Below are 15,076 nucleotides of genomic sequence, written 5' to 3' on the forward strand. Positions count from 1 at the left end.
TGATTTTTTATCAAACCCAACGAAGTACTACATTGAATTCTTGGACATTACTAGTTGAAGTTTCACAATTTGCTTTTTTTTGGGACAAACTTTCTTTTTTATTAGTGACATTTAGGTATCTTGATAAGATTGTCGGTAGCTGATTTGTACTGATCTTTGCGTGAAGTGGATTCTGAAAAACTCGTACCACTATAGACGTAGAATTGTATCGACATAATCGAAATTATTACTTGATTTGGCTCGACGTGCTGATCAGCATAACAAGATACCTTAGACAATTGGACTGGAAGTAAGTGACGACACGTCCTTGCTATAATTGTCTGGATATCGAACAGCAACTTTTTAATTTGATTGTCATAATCTACAAATATTTGTACATAGTCTAAACGAAACCACGTTATAAGATTCGTTTACAAGATACGACTATTTTCAGACCATAGTCATAATAAGTCAATTCATTGATAAATTACCTCACATTATCATACATATGCAACAATGATAAGAGCATTCTCTTTCCGACTTAGGCGGAGGATTCTTCTCCTATCACCAATACTAGCTGTCATCATTTTCATATTTGGCTTTGGTACCCTATCTGCCGATCATTCTTATTATAATTCAGAAGCAATCTCAACCAGCTTCAAGTCCCTTTCAGACAAATTCGATTTCACATACCTCCAGAACTTCGCATCTGGAAATGGTCCCTACAATAGAGGTAATTTGAAAAGTGCAACACTCGATCAAGTGGGATATATTGTGGAGCCCAACAATGTTGACTTCAAATTTATTAATAGAAGGAATTTAAAGGGGAAACCAGCAGAAATACTAAAGATCAATGAAGAAAGATATAAAGAAATATTTAAAAAAGAGATCACAGAGCCAAAGGACTTCGACATCGATACTATCCGACCACCGAAAGAGGGGGAAAATTACGTACTTGCCAATGCTACTATTATAGCCTTGGTACGAAACCATGAGTCTTCAATGATTGGAAAGAGCATAAGGCAATTTGAAAAAAAGTTCAATTCTAAGTTCAACTATCCCTACACTTTCCTCAATGACCAACCGTTTGCAGAACTGTTTAAGAGAAGAATGGCCAAATACTCTAATGCACCCATGGAGTTTGTAACCATTTCCCCTGAGCTCTGGAATCGCCCAGATTTTGTGGACCCAGAGCGCCAGAAGAAAGAGATGGAAATAATGGATAAGCACAACATCGCATATGCAAAAAAGGAATCGTACCACAACATGTGTAGATTCTATCTGGGAAACTTCTACAATGTACCCGAATTACAAAAGTACAGGTATTACTGGAGAATTGAACCAGACGTGAAATTCTACACTAATATCAAGTACGATGTTTTTAAGTACTTGGAAGGAACAAAAAAGGTTTACGGATTCACGATAAATTTGTACGATATTCAAGAGACAGTAAAGACATTGTGGCCAGAAACACTCAACTTCTTGAATCAAAAAGACAATTATAAATATGTCAATGTCAACGGAGCACACCAATGGCTCCTTGAGAATTTACAAAATCCTCAGATAAACAAGATGACTGGAGGGTATTCAACATGTCACTTCTGGTCCAATTTTGAAATCGCAGATATGGACTTTTTTCGAGGTGAAGCCTATAATGAGTGGTTTAAGTATCTAGACTCTACAGGTAAATTTTATTATGAGAGATGGGGTGATGCACCAATCCACTCTATGGGATTGGCACTCTTCGCTGATAAAAAGCAGATTCATTGGTTCAGAGATATAGGCTACTTCCATGATCCTTACTATAATTGCCCAAGGAATCCGGAGACGCAGTTATGTGAGACATCCAAATTCAGTAAATGGGAGCACTTGGCAGATCAGAACTGTATGGTCAATTACATAGATAACGTCATGGACGACCTAGATGCGATATATTAACGAAACCATGTTATATAGTACCTTTCACTAAATATATAATGTCACAATTCTTGAATGCTACACTACTTTTGATATTGTTTTGTATGAGAATAGGTGCTTCTGTCTCATCTAACTTGAAGATGTTCAATCTTTCATCTGACTTGTTAGTTGAGTTATTAATGTTCTTTATCTGGAGATTGTCGGCTATCAGATCCAAAGCTCTTCCAACCACCCAATTTTTTGATACAAAGATGGGTTTACGGTCCTTCTCAACATTAATACGAGAAAACTCATCTGACTCTCGAGAGTTGGAGTTGGATTCTGAATCCTTCTGACCATTGACGTAGAGTGCCCATATATAGACTCTGTCATTCACAGAAATCTTGCTATCACCTTTGGCCTGCTTCCTTAACTGGGCCAATTCTACAACCTTATTATTTGAAGCTGCGCGTGGCTTGGAATTAAATATCTTTCCAAGTGTCGAGCTGGAAGACTTGGACTTCTCTCTTTGAATCTTGAGGAACTTATTCAACTTCGAAAATGCATTTGGGGTATAAGCAGCGATATCTCCCACTCGGAATTGCTTGTCAAGAATATTAGTTGGCTTTGGCTTTGCGTTATTCAACCGTTCATTTAACACTCTTTTCCTCTGGTCGCTATCAGGAAATAGGGTCTTTGCCGATGGTCCCTCGTATGGAGGGCTGCTGGTTCTGCTTCGTTGGAACTTTTCAATGCCGGCACAATCATGGGATTCGAGGGTTCGATGCTTGGAACAGAATGTGAGATTGCAGAACTCACAATGGAAAGGAAGGAAGTCTAATTCGCTACATTTAGAGCAATTTTTACCTATGTCTATTATCCCCTGGTCCTTCTTGGGAGCCTGATTCTTGTCTATGAAGAGGCTGGTTGTATTGTCTATTGATGCTCTCGACATTTTTGCTTTTGTTATTGCTGTTTTTGAGGAGGAAGAAGGTTATACTGGTAAGAGCTCCGTAGAAAAGGTAAGTATAGTAGATTGTAGAATTCAACTTGAGTGGGTTGTAACTAGGTGGAAACGAGCTAATCTGGGGTAAAGAGATATACTGAGACCGGTTAGGAGCGATACTCGTGTATGTCAGTATATTTATATGGAAACTTAGCAGAATATTGTTCTGAAAAGAGTCCAATATGCTGCGAATTCTGGGGTTGTGGAGTAGTTTGAGTTTAGAAGACACTTCTATCTTATATAATGTGGTATCTTCTGTGTATTTATACGAAGAAGCGTTGGCGATAAACTATCTAAGCATGTCGCATTTTGTATGGCCCAACTCTTCGGTGGCGGTGGCGATGGAGTCACTAAAATATGTCACTAAATGCGAGAGAACGTCAGTAAAATTGTCGCTAAATCTCAAATAAGTAGACGCATCGCCTTGTTTTGTCTCACTAATGTAGAGAGAAGAGTCTTAGTAATGGAAATGATGAAGTTCAAATTGATTACGAGATGATATGGAAAAGAGACTGTGCTGTTATGTTATGTTAAGATTAAGAGGATTTTCTCCGGTAGCAGGTAAAATCTTCTTGTACTGTGCATTCTGGTCCCATATCTGCATTGTATCTTTCTTTTTTCTGTCTTGCCTAGTTGTATCACTCCTTCTGTCTTGTTTCTGCTGTGTCATTCTGTGCTCTGGCTTCTTTCTCAATGGCTTCTTTCTCAATTGTCTTCTTTCTCGAAAGCTCTTTCTCAAGCTCACCTCTTTCAACACATTTTTCTCCCCAAATCTACCACTAATACAATACTCACAATTCTCATTCACAATACTCATAAATTCTCACAATCTTCACAATACTTGCAACTCTCACAATACTCACATTACTTACAGCTCTCACAATTCTAACAATACTCAGTAACCTCATAATCCTAATAAAAAAACTCACTGTTCTGTCGCTACCTCATAATACTCACAAACATCTCATAATCCTAGTAAACCTCGCTGTTTCCCTATTTTCTCTCACTGTTCGCTCACTGTTCTCTCACCCTTCTTTCACTATTCGCACAATTCTATCGCTGCCCTCGCTACCATCGCTTCCCACTGAGCGATTTCCTCTTTGGGACACCACTATCGGAGTGAAAAAAATTTGGTGATGATTTGAAAGATGTAAGAGGACTGCTTTATCTCTTAGTATAGAACCATTGTTTCGGTGAAAAGCATACCATGTTTGACTTGAACGTGCCATGGCCCATCAATAACTACACGACGAAACCCACTGAATCGCAATTGGTGGGTCTCAAAAATACTATAGTGACGTTATATGCCCTTGGATATACCCATATAGCCATCAATTTCACTATAAATGAGGCCATCAGAATCCCCGTAGGCTCGCCGGAGCAGATAAATCCTATAAATATCGAATATTTGACTTCAGAACTTGTACCGAAGTTTCCCAAATTGAAGCTTTTCACCAGACTTACCCTCATAGTGAGTGATCCAGCGAAATTGCAAGGCCTCGCTAAGATCCAGTCTCAATTCGATATATTGGCAGTACAACCAGTGAACGAAAAGGCATTGCAATTGTGTACTACGAATCTTGATATTGACCTCATATCCTTCAATTTCGCAACTAAGTTGCCATTTTTCCTTAAACATAAGACAATAGGAAGTGCTGTTGAGAAGGGTATTAAATTCGAAATCTGTTATAGCACAGTAGTTTCTGGCTCCATAGGCTACGCTGTAACAGACAACTCCATAAACGTACAACTCATAAAGAAGAATTTCTTCAACAATGTATTACAGTTGATAAGATCTTCTCGATCAAAGGGTATTGTCATTTCTAGTGGAGCCTCACAGCCCTTGCAAACGAGAAATGGTGAGGATATCCTTACTTTGCTCAAGACTTTGGGCTTGGACCAAAGCAGAGCAAAGGCATGCATAACGCTAAACGCAGAAAGAGTACTAGTAAGTGGAAGATTACGAGTAAAGAGCTATAAGCAGACTATTAGTGCTGGTAATGAGCCAGAAGAAGCCCTTATTGAGAAGAGAGAAGTAAAGAAGGAGCCCGACCAAAAGAAGGCTAATACATTAGCATACAAAAAGCGTTTGGGTGACAGTCTGAGTGGGAGATTATTGAAGAAACAGAGAAGGAAGTAGAATTAGCATTTCGTTGTAATTTTAAAAGTTAAAATACATGTATTATAGATGAAAAGTAGGGGACGTCTACGTAGAGTCCATTGTTTTTAAGTTATGTTCGTAGCATTCATTAAGATTAATACAATCTGCATTTATGTATAGAGATAATAGCAGAATGAAGTTTGATGGGAGGTTATTCGTGTCGTTATATTAGCTGAAAATTGAAGATTTGATAGCCTTTATCTTGCGATTCTCTGTCGATTCCGGCATTAAATTCTTCTTTATGGTGTCACTGCTCCTGTTTTTTCTTGTTGGAGAGAGTTTCGGCCGTTTATTCAGCTTTAAGAAAATGGACGGTTCTGGTCGTCTTCTTCGTATAATTGGAGTTGGAATCTCTTCTTCTGAAGCAACAGGTGCCTCTTGTTGCAAGTCCATATCTGCTGTTTCTGAGGCCGCAGGTGGTGTGCTATTTGAAATGGAAGTGTATGAGTTATTTGCTGTTACCGGCAATGAGTTTGTGTGTGACATTTGAATGGCAGAACTGGTAAAATTTTGATTAGGAACATTGATATTGGTACTGGGTCTATTATTTACCGATTGTGATGTTCTCATCTCAGTCCTTGTATTTGCGTCTCTGGTGACATTGTTACTCACAACGGCATCCACATTCAGTCTGAATTGTGTTGGGCTTCTTACATTACGCATAGCCGCTGGCAGCCTGGTAGCCGATATCTGATCTCTTGCTAGCTGAGGATCTGGCCCGTATGTGGAATTGGGTGCGTTTCGAAGTCGGGACATCATATATGGTTCGCTATCGGTTGCCGCATGCTTTTTAAAGGCATCGTATGGAGAATATGGCTTTAAATGCTGTTTTGAAAAAATGAGAGATCTTGCTTGTAGATCTCGTCTCGCCTTTGATAGTATAGAACCCAGTTTAATTTGTGTTTGTCTTCCATAACTACCGCCTCCTCTGTTGTAGGAAGAGTATGATCTTCTTTTGATAGTAGGATCCTTTAAAAGTGTACTCACGGTGACTATCTTGTTCTCTGATTTCTTCATTTGAATTTGCTGAGTAATTCGTCTGAGTCTCTTTGCCGAATCCTGGCGGAACGTTTCCCGCTCTGCCATGTATTTGTTGTATAATGTTCTGTGTGGTGTGTTGTCTCGATTTCTAGCAAATGTATCGATCTTCAACGGTCTATCAGGGAAGTCTTTTTCTATGAGGTAACGCCACAAGACATCGGAGTCTGGGACTATATGAGGAGAGTTCTCTTCTGTTTGTGCAAGTTGTTTGGAGTTCATTCGCAGGAGTATTGGCTCCATAAGGTGATATGGCGTCTGTCCAATGTCTTGCAACTGAGAGATGTTATGGATAATAGTAACTGTTGCCAAATGAACCAATGAAGGTAATTTTCTTCTCCCGGTTGGGAGGTGATATTCATCTTTATCACTCATTCTCGCTGGAGGATTTTGGTACCCGTTTCTTATATTTCCATGCTGTCGTTGGAAAGAACACTGTTGTGTGATAGCAATGGTTATTGGCAACAGCAAAAAATGGTACTACGATATATGGTTATGTCATAATTTGGCAGTGGCTTATGTAAGAACTGCGATGGTTTCCTCTACTGTGCTTTGGGTGGAACGGTGATGGGGGGATAGTAAAAATGGGTGTGATCTTGAGAGATAAGAAATTGTTTAGTGGAGATTATTAGGATCAGTATTCACAAGCATATGTGGCTAGGTGATAATTTTTGAATGGTGAAATACAAAAAAAATGGTCTCTAAACGTGTACTTTTATGTAGCGTTATGTGAGGAATGAACTGTGTCCCACAGAAAATTTGAGTTCTGCAGCACTGAAGAATTTTGCAACCAGAGTTCATTTTTGTGTTTTTGTATGGGATAGGATATATGATGAGATGGGGATGAGATGATGATAAAGTTGACGCAGTGGCAGAGGGAGCTTCTTCTTATGTGCCTGGGAAAATGTGTCATTAACACTTACAAGTATTAAGTTATAAAGACGAGGAGTTGTTAATATTAAAAGTACAAAGAGAAAGAGGAATATGAAACGTATAAAAAAATGGCCCAGTTGAGACCTAATATGATAGCATCTTTACTCATTTAACCTTGTGACGTGCTTTTCAAACACAGCCCTTGCTCTGGTCCAAACGGTAGCAGTGTGTCTCTCTGGCAATTCCAATAATGAAGGCAAAAGATCTCTGGAGAAAGACTCTGAAGCTTCTCTTGGGAGAAACGAAGGCAATTGGTCAATACTACAGACGGATAACTTTGGGCCAGCTGTAGTGCTTACCAACACAGTTGGATCATTGAATGTAGTAACAACGGAGTACACGGGAATTGGGTTGTTTGGGTCAGTTGTATCTGCGGAAACATCAACAATTGATCTCAACTTTCTGTCTGGTACACTCAATTCCTCTAAAGTGGTGAATGGAGGAATTGGAGTAGACAAATAGATGCAATTGATGAATATGTCACTGTCAACTATTTCCCTAAATGGGCCTCCACGAGCAGTTTCATTAATGTCCCACTTAAGAAGGTTATCTTCAGGAATACCAACCTTTCTCAATAAATCCAATGCTCCTGATCCACATCTTCCCAAAGCTCCAATAACTACAGTAGTAGGATAATCACCCGTCTTTTGGTAAGCTATCTGTAATTCTTTCTTAACTGCAGCTACTAACTCCAGTTCATTGGGGTATGGTGCAATGCCAGGCAAGTTCTCGGAATCGGGGTGAGTCTGCTTAAAGGCCCAGTCCAAAACACCAAAAGCAGCCCCAGCAAAACCAGCGTAGTAACCGAAGGCTGCTACTCTCCGTCCCTGATCATTCTCTAAAAACTCAATATCGTATAAGGTGCCGTTTCCAGCAGGAAAGCGTCCCAAAGTTTCCTTCCATCCAGCTTGGTTCTTGTAACAGTGTCCAAATTGAATATGTTCATGGACTAAGGGAAAGGTCTCACCCTCAGGTAATTCCTTCAAGCCGATGATAATTCTATCATTTGGAGCCTCTTTCCAAGAACCGTGTGGCACAATAATAGCACCAACTTGCTTGTATTCATCTGTTTGAAATGCTGATTGTGAGGATTCTTCAACGTAGACCTGAAAGCCGGCTTCAATCAACTGTTGGGTAGTTGTTGGAGTTAAAGCAGCCCTTTGCTCCAATGCTTTGGTTTCTGCTCGCAAATGGAGGCTAACTGGAGACATAGGTAGATTTTAATTTAGAATTTGTAAGATACTGCAATAGTAGAATGGCACCTGTATTGTGATGGCGAAGCTAAGATTTGTTCTGTTCTGTTGTGAAATTGTTGGTAATTTATACTTTTTCTTTGGGTGCAAAATCATGCTTCTTCACAGTGACATGATTGATATTATGGCGACTTCGGTTATTGATTTTCACGAATAGGGGGTATCAATACGGCGAGAATGTTATTTTGAGTCATAAAGAAAGGAATCAGTGAAATTCGTTACTAACTAGGAAAGTAGCCCCGTTGCTGATGAGTAACCTCAAGGAAAGTGTCAGTAGAACAACGTAATTATTACGATCTGGTGTGGAGAGGACTGTCGCTTAGCGAAAGATAAAGTTTAGCGCGAATCCTCATACTTGCGGCTAATTGAGGGGTTGCCGGATTAGGGATATTAAGCAGCACTATAAGATGAACTGATAGCAATGGCTGCTAGATGAATTGTGAATATGGGGATTCAATAAATATTGATATATGTCGGAGATGAGTGCTGCTGGAACTACAGCGATTGTATGTATTGAACATGTGACTCATGGTGCAGAACTCCATATCGTGGCATCGATTGGAAAGCTCTTCAATTGGTATTAATTAGATGAAAACGTAAAGTCGTGAAGAATTACTGATTTATATTCTTTGCCTCAGCTGTAGAAGACTGAAGTCAGAAGCAAATGGGATAAATTTGTAATTGTAGTAAATGCAAATGAAAAATGTTTGACAAAAAAATGACAAATAGTTGTCAAATGTTTAAAAATTAAAAAGCAAATTTTCCATTATCTTTCCCACTAGAATCTATTCCAAGTCGATAATAAGCTGTAATCAATGAAATGGGTCCTCTTCCCATTGTTTCAAGTCGAACCAATGATGTAAGAGAAGGTTTATCAACAAGACCCGTGATTTTATGTCACATGATTTAAACTTATGATGGTGACTTCGGGAACAATAAGTTCATTATTCGGAGGCAACTTGTCCGAGTGGTTAAGGAGAAAGATTAGAAATCTTTTGGGCTTTGCCCGCGCAGGTTCGAATCCTGCAGTTGTCGTTATTTTTTTTAAAGTCTTATTATAGAGGCTGCAAAATTCACACGGTATAGCAGAAGATTATATTAAGAAGGTATAGTATTTAAAGAGAGAGTTAAAGAGAGAGAAAATTAGTAGAAGTCAAACTCCAATTCAGGATTATGTAAATCCGGATCGATCTCTGGATATAGAGCATTGAAGATTTCAGAGAAGTCATCAGTGGTTTCAAGGGAAGGAATGAGTTGCGAATTTTCGTTATCTGGGAAACGATTATTCCATGAAGTTATCTCGTCTTGGGTTTCTTCAAACTTCTCGTATTGGTATTCTTGATAATCTTGTTCTTGGAATAGAAAATCATAGTCTTCCAGAAGTAGATTTTGTATGAATTCATCTTCTGGTGCAAGAGGTTCAAGGATTGATTCATGAATTTTTGCTTCCCTCAGTGCACGAAGTTCCATAACTATAGACTCCATATTGATAGACGGTTCCAATGTTTGAATTTCAGGAATATTGTTCTCCAAAATAGAATCAGGATCGTGAGCGGATCCCAACGGTTGACTAGCTCTTTTCCAAAACTCCAAGGGATGGGAATGTCTATCTAGGTACAACTTTAGGATCTTGAAGGAAGTTGCGCTTAGTCCTAAAATGCCATAATTACTACAAAGAGTCTTTCCTTGTCCATCTCGTGTTGCAACTGGATGACCAGTTGCAAGATGAAGGATCTCGCTGACGAGGGCATAATTGTCCATGTGAATGATCTCTAGAATTATATTGTTGGAATTATCCTCTTCTCTCTTCAAAGTTATTGAACTTATTTGAATTAGATGATGCAATTGTGAGAACACAAAAAAAATTGGGAAAAAGACTTCTTTCTTTCCATTGATATCTCTAGAGTACATACTGCCATCAATGAAGTATAATCGTCTCTCTCCATTAATAGAAGAGTATCTTGCTAGGATTCCACCAAAGCTGATGGAGCATGTGTAGTTAACGATATCTGAGAATGTCTGGGGATCACTTGGAGGAAAAAGTTCAACTGGATAAGTCATCATCAGTAAGTGGCGTCTTGCCATAGAGTGCCCATGTGTATATATTTGCACTTCTCCAGGTGTCACATGCCAAACGAAGACATAGACTGTAAGATCAAGATATAACTCAATCTGATTGCAAAAGTCGTCGTAGAGAACATATTGATCTGACAATAAGTTTAGCGGGTAAAGAGAGTTTAGTGAGAGTTGAGGTGTATCCATGCTGGCCAGACCCAGTAGGCTCAACTCTCCAATATAGCAATGAATACCAATGAATAAAGAAGAGAACCTGCTGATATAGAGAAGTAGCTATATAAAATGAAATATATATATTTAGCTGCAAAAGATAGAATTGTGGACGCTTTTGTGGACGACTGCGAAATTTACGCTCTCTCCTCCACTTACTATGAGGATATAGTCAAATGTGCCAATATAGGCAGATTGAGAACTAGATGAAGGTGGGTGATTTGAATTATATTTGGACTATGGTCATTTTAATCTAATTTTTATCCATTCTTTACTTGAAAGAGAGAAATAGAAGAAAGAAATACTATTAGGAACCTACCTTAATAATGACTATAATTGCATACTTCGTTTTTACAATATATGCCTTACTCTCAAACAGTGGTATTCTATTGCAACACATGCACTTTACATATTTATAGGCTAATTACACCAACGAAATTTATTCTCTATACCCATACACTTTATGCCCCGTCTTCTCCTACCCATCCAAAATATCTACTACTTACCTATCAAACCACTTCCTCTCTTCACATATACCATTCCACCCAGTCCACATAAACAACATGGTAGCGCTTGCCCATCTGAAATATTTTAATTTTTCGTCTCATCTCCATCTCTGAAAAAAAAACTAAATCATGAAGAGTTTAATTTGGAGGTTACTTTTCATTCCATTATCATATATAATAGTTGTATAACCGTCCCAAGATGCAACTTGCAGTTCAACAGGAGGATGCTGATATCCTTTTAAAAGAAAAAAACGTTCTTGACGAATCCGTTTTGGACAAATATAGAGTGTCAGGACAGATTGCCCAAACCGCTTTACAATACATCATTTCATTGATCAACGACTCATACCACTTGAGCAAGCAAGAAACGCCGTTGACAGTCCAGGAGTTATGTATTTTGGGAGATTCGTTCTTGTCCAAGTTATTATCCCGAGTATATAACAATGTCATCAGAGAAAAGGGTATTGCCCAACCTACCACCATCGAAGTCAACGAGTTGATTGCTGGCTTTGCTCCAGAAATCGACGATGAGGGTGCCTATACTTTCACCGCTGGAGATGTCGTCACCGTTTCCTTGGGTGCTCAAATCGACGGTTACACCTCTACTGTTGCCCACACCATTGTCATCTACCCAGCTGGTGTAGAAATAAATAACGAGGTCAAACCAAATGGACCTTTGTTAGGCTCTAAGGCCGACGCTATATGTGCCACTCACATTGCTACCGAAACTGTAGTTGCATTATTAGGTTTAGCTTTGTCTCCAGAAAAATTACCAGCTCAGTTGAAGGTCAACGGAAGTGCTGCTGTAACCGGTGGTCAAATCCGTGCTGTTGTAGACTCTATCGCTGACTCTTTCAACTGTGTGGTTTTACCAGGTTCTAAGGTGAGAAGAGTAAGAAGGTTCTTAGCTGGTCAAGCTGAGGGTATTGTCGCTGAACGTGACTTCAAGGGTACAGTTTGGGACGAGTCCCACCAAGAACAGAAGTTGTTACAAAAGAGTACAATAAGCAGTAGTACTGATTTGATCACATCTGAGAACAACACTAGCAACAACAATACTGGCACATCTACTCAAAACTCCAGTGCCATTCCTACAGATGACTTTGTAATTTTAGCAGGAGAAGTTTACCAAGTTGACATTAGAATGGCCTCATTGGGTGAGTTCGAAGAGGCTGGTTTAATTACGACAGACGAAGTTGACCACTTCACCGGTAAAAACAATAAAGACGAGTTCAACTGTAAGAGTACCATTCACATCAGAGACTTTGCCATCACTCACCATTTGAAGTTGAAGACTTCTCGTAGATTATTGGGAGAAGTTGACAAGAGATTTTCCGTTTATCCATTCAAATTAGCATACACATGTAGGAGCTTCCCAATCAAGTTGGAAAGTGACAACTTAGCCGAGCAAATCGCTCAGATCAAGCAAGAGTTGAAGACAAACAAGTTGGGATTAAGTGAGTTGGCAAACAGACATTTAATAAATTCTAAGCCTATCCAGGTTACCAAATTCATACCATTGGACAAGATCTTGCTCACTGCAAACCCTACTGGTAACCGTGGTATCGACATGACCAAGCCTGTTTTGCCAGGTATGGAGGTTCCATTACCTAACTTGGGAGTTTCTTCGTTGATGTTGAGAGGATTATTAAAGCACGGAAAGCCAGTGGCAAATGTACGTGAGTCTTCGACTGTTCTTATCAACAATGTTGGTAATGAAGTCATCAGATTGACTGGTGGTTCAAAGACCTCAACCCCAAGCTGGGTCCATTCTCAATACAAGTTGGCAGGACCTTATGTCGAAGCCATTGAGCAAATTGTGCAATTAAGCAAGGACAAGAGATTCGGTATCAAGGTTAAGGAGTGCCAACCATACAAGTTGTCTCAAACCGTTGGACAGGCTGCTGAGTCCATGCAATTAGATTAGAGTCATTTAGTAGCATCCAGTTGTAATATATAGAAACTGCAAAAAAAGAGTAGTAGTAGTATCCTCGGCAATGGTTCCACTAAATTACCGAAACGGGAAAGTACACATCACGTGACATAGAGTCGATGTTAAGAGCACTTCATAGTATGTGAGTTATGAGTTATAAAAACTCTGGTTGGCTGAAGGGGTCTAGTAAGGAATAGCCGTTGGTGCGTCTCCACGACGTATAACTGACAGGTTATTCTTGCTTAGTGAATCATAGGGGGAGTTACGGCCCAGATGAAGTAACAAACTCAATCTGGAAAATTAGAGCAATTAAGACGTGGATGAGGCTCGCATAGCCATGCGTACATTGTACGTTAAAACGGAGAACTGGAGCATTTACTATCCTGGGATTAGGGACTAGAAGCCGTTTGCAAGAAGAAAACAAAATTTTTCGTAGATAGGAACAAACTGTAATATTGCTGTAACATACTGGTTGTACAGTAAGGGCCCAAGGCGGTGCAAGTCCAACCTGTCCACCAAACTTTCAGGAGAGGCAGGATACGCTACAGTCGTGTTTGTTGTGGTTTTTTCTGACTCCCAATGGGGCTATATTCGAAAAGGAATATTATTTTAGCTAGATAACTCTATAACTCTGCATCCAAAGCCATTTGGGAATCATACAAACCAATTAGAGAGTGTGGATAGGTGCAGGCCATAATTGCATTATGTAACTAGTAAACTGCAGAGTAAAAAGAGGGGCGATGGTGGAGAGTGCAGTTTAAGTATAACCTCCACACCCGAGCAGAGGCGGATTTGCAGGTTTTGTTCGGGCGATTTGCTCCAACATATCCCTGCCTAACAAATGGAGCACAGAATACAATGGAAATTGGTACGGTTGGAGCAGCGTATTACAGCCGCCCTTAGTTAACGGCAGGCAAATGGGGAACGTCGTGCAGACACCGGCAGAGAACATTTTTTTGCTGGACTTTTTAGGTCCTGTCGGTCGTCTTGGAGGGGCCCAGGCAAAAATGTTCCAAGAAATGGATAGACACTTGCGCTTAGCACAGATTTCCGTGAATTGTAGTAGTGGATCCATGGGCCCAAAATAGCGAGCTGTCTTCTGCTTGTTTGCGGGCTTTTTACGCTATGGAGTCGCTCTATTATTGGTAGTAATCCTAGCCTGTGTGAGCAAGTCTTAGGATGTTACGTGCGACATTAGTTGTGATATTCTCGTCATAGCAAACGAAATTCAACGGGAGCGTGACACCACTGACAACACCGCCATAGGTCCGTACACCGTGTAAATTTCCATTCTTGCCTTGACTGACATCATCTCCTAGCGTAACGTCTCTACATGAACCGCCATTTGTACTCTTAGGTTCATCTCTTGGTAGCAAGGGACATAACGGGACTCTCAAGCCGGACCAGGCTACCCACCAAATGTCGCGCGACATTTTCCAATTCGCACGTCCTGCGGAACAAAGAGTGTTGTAAACTTTTGAGTTTTTACTTTGACCAACTCTTTCTTCTTCATAAGCTGTCAGGATTCTAGTATAGTTCTTACACCAATCCTATCATTATAAATTAACTGTACGTTGACTTGAGCAAATTCGAACTGAACGTAGCAATGGGAGATTGCTTCGGCTTGAAATAGCGCCCCTCCAGGACTCTCTGTGTATGCTTGGTTTATAAACAATCACAACCGGAGATCAACCATCAGTGCCACCAGACCAGTTTTGTTCGTAGATAGACGCTTCGACACACGCAATTGGCCCGTGTGTTGCCGTCACGTCGTATCTCAGCAATTGTGTGTCCCCGGCGCGATGGATTGATGGATTGATGCCTTTCTAATCTCATACCTCGTACTGTCTGTCCTTTGTGTTCGTTGTCGCCTGCCACTGGAAAATCAGGCTCTCACGCTTTCACGCTCTCACGCTGTCTCAGTTTTTTTTAGACAAAATCCTCGCTGTGACTGAGCGAGTCCGTGAGTGAGTAAGTGAGTGAGTGAGTGCGTACATACTGTGTGCGTACTGAGTGTAGAGTAACTGAAGTACTGGGTATGGTGCCCAATAGTTAAGGAATGACTGAGAACTCTGAGGGAAAAAA

The 15,076-nt window shown here is 40.1% G+C and overlaps 8 protein-coding genes and 1 non-coding gene across 9 annotated transcripts; 5 read left to right on the forward strand and 4 right to left on the reverse strand. All coding sequences in view use genetic code 12, as the record gives it.

Moving 5' to 3' along the window:
- Positions 1-277: 277 nt before the first annotated feature.
- KTR4 (putative mannosyltransferase) lies at positions 278-1,922 on the forward strand. The gene has a single exon (XM_064920123.1). The coding sequence runs from the start codon at positions 496-498 to the stop codon at positions 1,915-1,917; it is 1,422 nt and encodes a 473-aa protein (XP_064774329.1). The 5' UTR covers positions 278-495; the 3' UTR covers positions 1,918-1,922.
- Positions 1,923-1,941: 19 nt separating this feature from the next.
- On the reverse strand, positions 1,942-2,830 carry RJT20DRAFT_5644 (uncharacterized protein; the record flags this gene model as incomplete). The annotated part of the gene is made up of 2 exons (XM_064920716.1): positions 1,942-1,944; positions 1,979-2,830. The coding sequence occupies 2 exons, from the start codon at positions 2,828-2,830 to the stop codon at positions 1,942-1,944; spliced, it is 855 nt and encodes a 284-aa protein (XP_064774330.1).
- Positions 2,831-3,106: 276 nt separating this feature from the next.
- Positions 3,107-3,864, forward strand: RJT20DRAFT_43113 (uncharacterized protein). The gene has a single exon (XM_064920124.1). The coding sequence runs from the start codon at positions 3,382-3,384 to the stop codon at positions 3,781-3,783; it is 402 nt and encodes a 133-aa protein (XP_064774331.1). The 5' UTR covers positions 3,107-3,381; the 3' UTR covers positions 3,784-3,864.
- Positions 3,865-4,042: 178 nt separating this feature from the next.
- RPP1 (RNA-binding RNA processing protein) lies at positions 4,043-5,085 on the forward strand. Its single transcript, XM_064917180.1, has one exon. It carries the CDS (start codon positions 4,089-4,091, stop codon positions 5,019-5,021), a length of 933 nt encoding a protein of 310 aa, XP_064774332.1. The 5' UTR covers positions 4,043-4,088; the 3' UTR covers positions 5,022-5,085.
- A 31-nt stretch (positions 5,086-5,116) lies between these two features.
- Positions 5,117-6,508, reverse strand: ELA1 (elongin A). The gene has a single exon (XM_064917181.1). It carries the CDS (start codon positions 6,453-6,455, stop codon positions 5,211-5,213), a length of 1,245 nt encoding a protein of 414 aa, XP_064774333.1. The 5' UTR covers positions 6,456-6,508; the 3' UTR covers positions 5,117-5,210.
- Positions 6,509-6,724: 216 nt separating this feature from the next.
- RJT20DRAFT_155259 (saccharopine dehydrogenase) lies at positions 6,725-8,312 on the reverse strand. The gene has a single exon (XM_064919109.1). It carries the CDS (start codon positions 8,222-8,224, stop codon positions 7,115-7,117), a length of 1,110 nt encoding a protein of 369 aa, XP_064774334.1. The 5' UTR covers positions 8,225-8,312; the 3' UTR covers positions 6,725-7,114.
- A 907-nt stretch (positions 8,313-9,219) lies between these two features.
- On the forward strand, positions 9,220-9,301 carry RJT20DRAFT_t74. Its single transcript has one exon. It is a non-coding gene; the product is annotated as a tRNA-Ser (tRNA).
- A 108-nt stretch (positions 9,302-9,409) lies between these two features.
- Positions 9,410-10,528, reverse strand: RJT20DRAFT_135018 (uncharacterized protein; the record flags this gene model as incomplete). Its single annotated transcript, XM_064918366.1, has 1 exon — positions 9,410-10,528. The coding sequence occupies one exon, from the start codon at positions 10,526-10,528 to the stop codon at positions 9,410-9,412; it is 1,119 nt and encodes a 372-aa protein (XP_064774335.1).
- Positions 10,529-11,206: 678 nt separating this feature from the next.
- Positions 11,207-13,170, forward strand: ARX1 (putative hydrolase). The gene has a single exon (XM_064917182.1). The coding sequence runs from the start codon at positions 11,258-11,260 to the stop codon at positions 12,983-12,985; it is 1,728 nt and encodes a 575-aa protein (XP_064774336.1). The 5' UTR covers positions 11,207-11,257; the 3' UTR covers positions 12,986-13,170.
- Positions 13,171-15,076: the final 1,906 nt, after the last annotated feature.

The sequence above is a fragment of the Scheffersomyces xylosifermentans genome (genome assembly GCF_036884685.1).
Source record: "Scheffersomyces xylosifermentans strain CBS 12540 chromosome Unknown RJT20scaffold_4, whole genome shotgun sequence".
NCBI lineage: Eukaryota > Fungi > Ascomycota > Pichiomycetes > Serinales > Debaryomycetaceae > Scheffersomyces > Scheffersomyces xylosifermentans.